Genomic DNA, 7,387 nt, shown 5'->3' with positions numbered 1-7,387 from the left:
AGATATGGTCTGTTAATCATTTTTCGCTAAATTGTGCCCTTTCTAACATTCCTTTGAGCAAGTAACTGGCCAAGAAAGCATATAAAGCTCTAGCAATTTCTTTGCGAGGACCAATATGGTCTTTTAATCACTCGGTACATATTTCATTCCTCTCAGGTACCACAACCAAGGCGTAGCAAATTAGACATCAACCAAAAGAGAGCTCAACTTCCTACTGCGATGTAACGAAGGCAAGTATACCACTTAAATTTAAGGAAAGACTGCACAGAACTCAAACTAAGGCCAACTCACATATTCCATCACATTCACATTAGGCTATTACACTACAAAGAATGCCAGAGTTAAACTCACAACTGCAGTAAAAGCAACCCCTGGTAAGCCCTGTACATGTTCCAACCCCCTAATTTGAGTAACAGTTGGAAGATCAACATCTGCAGATACATATATGATATGAGGAAGGATCTAAAACGAACAAACTAGGGCCAAGGCTGGCATTTTTCTTAGGAGTATTATTTTTGCTGCCTATCTAAGGGGCTCTTCAGACTATGGAAAACACATTCCATTCACTATCACTACTGCATAGGTACAGTTGGCCTGGGGAGTATGGAGTTGACAAGCTCCTCGTTTATCTTCACGGGTAGTGGTGGCATCTGCTTCATGATCTCTGGGGCATCATTCATCCTGCAAGCATGTCGCGTGCAAATTATAACTCAGCTCGATTCCTCTATGAATGAAACTCAGCCATCATGCTTTTTCTTGAAAGGAAAAAGGAATGATGATTTGAATCTTAGAATCCTTAACAATTTGGAGACAAAAAACTTTACGCAAATTAAAGGTCGATTAGATATGATGAAGCATTGGCATCTTGACGGGTACGAGCATCCGGTCACTTTTTACAATGAAAAAAAAAGACGAGCTCCTAAACTGGATTTGATTAAGCGGACGGATATTGGTTTTCTTGAATTTCTCATGCCGCAAGAAACTGACCTTATAGGCCTATAAGTTTCTTGTAGCAATAGTAGTAACACTGACTAGCAGATGTTTCGCCAAAAAAAGTAAAATTGGCTAGCAGATGAATCCACACAAGACATTCATCTACTGTGAACACACATATATGATGTGCTAATGTCGGAAGAAATGATAGTCCTAAAGACAAAATTTATCCTTTCCTTGTGTAATAGAAATTACTCTCTGCCTACTGATAAAAGTGTCTAAAAAGGATACTGATCAATACAGTAATAAATAACAAAAAAAGGCTTGAACTGATGTCATGGATTCATCATTTTCAAAATTTAAGAATATACGGGGAAAAAAACAAGGGAATGAAAGCATACTCTTTTAACACTTTGAGTATGTTACCGGATCAATACTTAATAACAAAAGCCTTAAACTGATGTCATCATCATTTCGAAAATTTAAGAATATAAAATACAGTATAAGGCAAGGAAAGGAAATCATACTCTTTCAACACCCTGAGTATGTTATCTCGAGTTTGGCACAGCAGAGAGATGTTATCCTGTATCTGGAGATGAAAGAATTCAAGTAAGAAAAACAGTCTTCATTTGCAAGTGTGCATAAATCATCACCAAAATAGTCTTGAAGTTTTAAAATGATACCTGCATGGTGCCAAGGTTTGTTGAAATTTGACTTAAAACCTGGGCGTTAGTTTCAAGGAGTTCTCCTGTTGGACCTCCAATTGCTACAGAAAGGAAATAAAAATGAGGAAATGAGCAACTTGGAGTCTAGGCCATCAATGACAATAGTCATGATATTTAAAAACTGGGAGATAAATCACTCTTGAACATAAAAAAACATTATTCAGAAGGATAATGTGAGCAATAAGCATGTATGACTATTCTCAAAATAGTTTTTGACTTAACATTTCGAAATGCACAGAGATGCCAAGACCCATGTGACTATAGACTACATGTCACCTAGTTCACATGCACAAAAAGTTGTGTTTGCTAGTGTCCTTAACCAGGTTATTGCCCTGACACCCACTATCAAGAAGAAATAAACAAAGCAAGCTGCAGTGGAACTGAATCTAGAAACACAACTCCAGTACTTCACCAAATAATTCTAATTCCAGGCATCCAAGCCATACAAGAATCATTTGAGAGCGATAACCGCACAATTCTCACCGGCATATGAAGGATCACATTTTTGTTCAATGGATGGATCTGTATCTAAGATATGAGAAATATGTGACCAAGATTATAACAACTGATCAAATTCTCCGACACAGGATATTAGATACCAAAGGCATAGGGAACTGCATTTCTATTGAACTGAGCTGGTTCCAAAACTGAATCAAAGTGGTGTTAATTGTATAGTATAACCAAGATGCGTGTATCATAATGATTTTCTTAAGAATATAAACATGTCAGTTGATCGCTAATATGATGTTGGAATCAACGATATGAAAACATTTATTGCATATCAGCAGAACCAGTCCTGCATCATATAAGCAGGTTATTTCTTTCACTTCATGCAACACATACAGTCCTACATTGCAGCAAATAAAAACAAGGACCAAACTAGATAGTCAACTGAAATAATTCAGCGAACATCAATATGAGTTACCTTTGGATGAAATTTCGTCATCATCAATGGGAAGTGCTGGAAGGGAGTATGGCGGAACACTCGGCCTTCCAGCTATATGAACAGGTGGTTTCGATGAAGAATCTGCAACCTTCTCCTGCAGCAGTGAGCGGCTGTCAGATACAAGTTTATTCAAATCTAAATGAGGCGCATTAGCTACATAATCGTGTACAGCTGCCATGTGTGAGCTTGGGTAAGGGCCTTGCGACCTGGTTGAGGTGAATGGGGCACCAGCAGAAGGGCAGTGGAGAATGAAAAGACTAAGGCCCTGTTTGTTTGCGCTTCTGCTTCTGCTTTTGCAGCTTTTCCACTTTGGCAAAATAGCCAAAAAAAACTCCTAAATAGGTGCTTTTTGCTTCGGCTTTTGGCTTATACCATCATATAACAATATTGATTCATAAGCCAAAAGCCGAAGCAAAAAGCCCCTATTTAGGAGCTTTTGTGGCTTTTTGCCAAAGTGGAAAAGCTTTTGCTTATTGCTTGCTTTGTGACAGGATAACTGTGTTGTACTTATATAGCTGGCCACAAAACAAGATCTAATGTATACCAAAGATACAATCCATCTATCCAAACATAAAAATGCACTTAACTGACCAGCATACCTTATGTCTAAGTTCCTAACATGAAAGTATGAATCTTTTTTAACTGAAAACTGTAGGGGAGACCCCAACAGTAAATAATATTAAGAAAAGAAAGTATGAATCTAATTCATCCACTTGTGTAACTATGGTGCCAGCAATGCCGCAGTCCTCAGCAGGACCTAGGAATGGCTACTGCTCTGATGCAGTCCCCCTGACAGACTTGGGTGGGCAGCCACACCGCCATGAAATAATGGAGCAGAAAGATTAGTACTACTCCCCCCGTCCAAATATATAAGTCCCCCTCGAATTTTGAGCCTAAGTTTGACTAACAAAATATGAGTTATAGGCTATAAAAGTTAGGCTCGAATTCATAGTCAAAATTAGGGTCACATTCAAGGGGGGCTTATATACATGGACAGAGGGAGTGTAAAACAATATTTAGAACTTATTTTGATGAGCTACTGCCCTTAAAGGAAGTCAAAAAACATATTATGGGATGTTTGGGTTGAAAATCAATAGAGCAAAGGCCAGCCTATATTTGTACAAAACAAAACAAGTTCCATAAAAATATGATGTATCTTCAAGCATGAGTTTGTGGTCTAAGACCATCTCCAGTGTTGCAGGAAAGCGATTTGAAGCGAGTAATGAGTTGGTTTCATAGTTTCATACAATGGAGCAGGCATTTCAAAGCAGGAAAGCTTGAAGTCGAACCAACTTGTTGGTTAGATCCCAAGACAATAAATAATGAAAAATACTAGTGAGAACTTGCGTCGACCAGTTGGCTAGCTAGAGCAGGCTGAAATGCTCACAGCCCGCCGACCCGTGCTCAAGGCTCAGCCTCCGCTGGGTTGGTGTTCACCTTTCTTCTTAAAAAATGCACCAATGGCTAGTGTTGGTTGGTCGAGTTTCTTTACAAAACAATACTAGTACTCCCTGTCACCTGTCAGCGCTGCTGCTATCCTGTATGCTGCTATTCGCTTGCCTTTCCCATCAACATTGCTGCCACTGCTATTCTCTTGCCATTGTTGGTGACAGCGGAAGATAGGTTTACGAATTAAAACATTATGAACCTTAATTGAAGGAAGGAATAGTATGTATGGCCACCGGTGGCTAGCATCGAGATTTCATTTTTGGGCTAGCAGAGCGATTTGCCATCGCTTGCGGTGGATTTGGATGGTGTCCCGTTAAGTTTGGATGAGGAGAGAAGGAACCAGAGGGGGAAGAAAACATGCCTAGATTCCGTTTTGTTACCGTTTTCTTTAGTTCTGAAGGTAACTCCCAAACATTGATGTTATGCACTGGACGGAAAAATCTCAATGATTCCAATTGTAACCCTTTCTACTTCGAACCAACGCAACATTGGAGATGGTCTAACAAGCTAAATACTGGACACTAAGTTTCATTCAAGTTCAGAAAAATGTTCTGCCTCATACTCTGTTAATACGTGAAAGGAGCATAGATCCTTGCGTTTATAAAATGGATATTTCAATGTAACCACATGAAGTTCACATATGCATCTGCAGTGCATAGTCATCGATGAAAGTTTTAGCAGAAAAATTCCAACGCATAATCGAATATCAAAGAAATACTAGTAGAATAATATGCTCGAGTTTTAGAGCAGATTTCTTGATTTCTTCCTTTGGGAAACAAACCTACAAAAAGTTAGTCGATCTGGAGGAACCACTCAAACTTGCCAAACTATGTGCAACCAAATGCTGGCATTTCCCAACTTGTTACAGCATTGATTTCTTTAGTTGCATTATACCAGTCATAAAAATTGAGGAAAAAGGGAAATTGGCAAACCTTTTTGTCCTTGCTTTTCTTTGATGAGCTGTGGTCCTCTTTCTTTCTTTTACCACTCTCCTTTTTCTGCAGGTTGAATGCATAGCATCAGATCATTGCTGAAACCCAGTAAGAGACTGGGTACCATGATAACAGAAATGCAAAAGGTGCATTCCAAGTCTATATTACTCACACTCATCCATCTACACCGCAAAGCCACATCTCGAACTGTTTTCTCTGGCAACTTCATGGCTATTTTTGCATACCGAATAACAGGCGCATCAGATGCATACCTGAGAGCAAATATCAAGGAACATCAATGGAGCTGTGAGGCGCAAAAACTATGGTGCACAAAGTTAGCGAATTCATAGAGCCCTCAAATTGTTGTTAAAACAGTGAGTACTACTTTTTATGCCCAACTGCAATCTTGATTCTGCTGTCATTTTGATGACAACAAGGCGACTAGGTGCCTTGTGCATAGGTGCTTTACCGCATTATATGGGTACCGAATAATTGGCATAATATACCGTGTTGCAGAATAAAGCATATCTATATGGACAGAGAAGAAAGGGTGGATAATATATATTCTGAGAACATTATTCACATGTCCAAATAGCACTAACATTTCAAGAAGAAGCATATTCACATGTCAACCTGAGGGGGCAAGATTGATTAATCTGAACCCAGAAGGAGGCGGTAGCAACTTGTAATCTCCACTACATGCTAATGAACCTACTTAATTCTCAAAGTTATCGACGAATTATAGCCACAGACGTCCGAAGTAAGAACTCAAACCCTCCACCTCGTCCAAATTGACGAAATCCCAAAACCCGCGTAGCCCAGCAACTCACTTGACGAGCAGCTCGTCGAGGATGGCCTGCTCCTCCGGCGTCCACTCCCGGGACAGGCCCGGGTCGTGCCGGAGCGCCGCCGCCGTGCCGCCGGAGCTAGGGTTTGCTCCCCCTCCCCCGCCCCCACCTCCTCCTCCTCCGCCGCCGCCGCCGCTAGAGTGGGACCCGTTCTGGGCGGCGGCGCTGGCGGGCGGCGGGTGCCCGTTGGCGCCCATGCCTCCCAATTGGCGCGAATATTTTGGCTCCCTGGGGGAAGCTGGAGCTGCTGCTTCTGAGCGAGTGTTGGGGGAGCTCCTGTCTCTCCTCTTCCCGCTACGAGTGGATGTGGGGAATAAAGAAGTTTTTTCCCTTTTAGTTTGGGGATCTTCTCGATCCATTTGGGGGTTATATGTTGGAGCCGTTCGCACTGTGCGACCGTAGGCAGCGTTTTCTTTTCAAAACTGCCCTTCTTTGCGGAAAACCGGCGACTTTTGGGGCGTAAAACCAGTGCTTGCTAGTAACATGTACCGGATAAAATGTGTACTGATACTAGGCATGGTATTAATTGCATACTGATATTAGGTAGGATATTAATTGCATACTGATATTAGGATGAATATTAATGATATATTAATTATGATGCTCCGTTGTTTACGCTGATGTTAATATTTGGTAGTACTAAATATGTTGAGTGTTCATCATTTGAGCAGTTTAGGTCGTTAGATTTTTTTTTAGGGATTGAATTGACATAGTTTGATGGTTGAGATTAGTTGGTTCTTTTTGAGTCCTTTTGTTTTGGTATATACTAGATATATAGATTTGTGTGGTTTCAGAACTATCCTAGGGATGTGTTTGATTAGTCAGTAAAATGTAACATGTTTGTGTTGGTAATAGATAGCTCCAGATTATGTTTGTTTTGGTTGAGCTGTAATCCATTTACACGGCAACAGATCCCACCCTAGAAGAAAATTGATTCCACCCAAAATCGGGCGTAATGAAAAATGGCCTCACGCGTTATCAGTTATCTCTTCGGGTGATTTCTTCTCCGTGAGTCAGTAACAAACTCCAGCAAAAGCTCTGCCGCCCTGATCTTCTCCTTTCTCAGCCTGACGAAATCGATGAAGCGGAGCTGCTGGGGCATGGTGGCGCACCAATGAGGCCGAGAAAGGGAACGACCATGGCCTGCAGACAAATGATGGCGACGAGCACTCGCAGGCTGGTTCAATGCCATCGCAGCGGTCACTATGCCAGCGCAGCAGCTCTAGACGTCGTACAAATGACACCTCTTTGCTGCTTCACATGTGGACAACATCTCCAGTTGTAGTAGACCACGTCGCATGTCTCTCCAAGTCAGTTGAGCCAACCTACAATCACAACAACGATGACGAGTCGGCTCGGCCGGCTCCACCATGCCATCGTTTGAACGACACCTCCGCACTGCCTCCGCCGTAGAGAAGGGGGTGAGACATGAGAGCACTGACATCCTTTCAGTTAATAGACGAAAACTGAGATCTGTGTAATCGATTACGTTACATCCCAATTAACCAAACAGGTTCCATTTTTTATCCATTCCGTTTACATTAACAATGATAT

The 7,387-nt window shown here is 41.4% G+C and overlaps 1 protein-coding gene across 1 annotated transcript; it reads right to left on the bottom strand.

Annotated features, from left to right (window-relative positions):
* Positions 1-277: 277 nt before the first annotated feature.
* On the bottom strand, positions 278-6,180 carry LOC125527379 (homeobox protein Hox-B3-like). Its single transcript, XM_048691891.1, has 7 exons — positions 5,816-6,180; positions 5,158-5,257; positions 4,986-5,051; positions 2,584-2,698; positions 1,617-1,699; positions 1,461-1,522; positions 278-681 (listed from the first exon to the last, which is right to left on the bottom strand). Exons 1-7 carry the CDS (start codon positions 6,028-6,030, stop codon positions 573-575), a joined length of 750 nt encoding a protein of 249 aa, XP_048547848.1. The 5' UTR covers positions 6,031-6,180; the 3' UTR covers positions 278-572.
* Between the last annotated feature and the right edge of the window lie 1,207 nt (positions 6,181-7,387).

The sequence above is a fragment of the Triticum urartu genome, unplaced genomic scaffold (genome assembly GCF_003073215.2).
Source record: "Triticum urartu cultivar G1812 unplaced genomic scaffold, Tu2.1 TuUngrouped_contig_3728, whole genome shotgun sequence".
NCBI classification, from domain to species: domain Eukaryota; kingdom Viridiplantae; phylum Streptophyta; class Magnoliopsida; order Poales; family Poaceae; genus Triticum; species Triticum urartu.
Note: the sequence above shows the minus strand (reverse complement) of the source record. Positions and strands in the feature narration are given on the sequence as shown.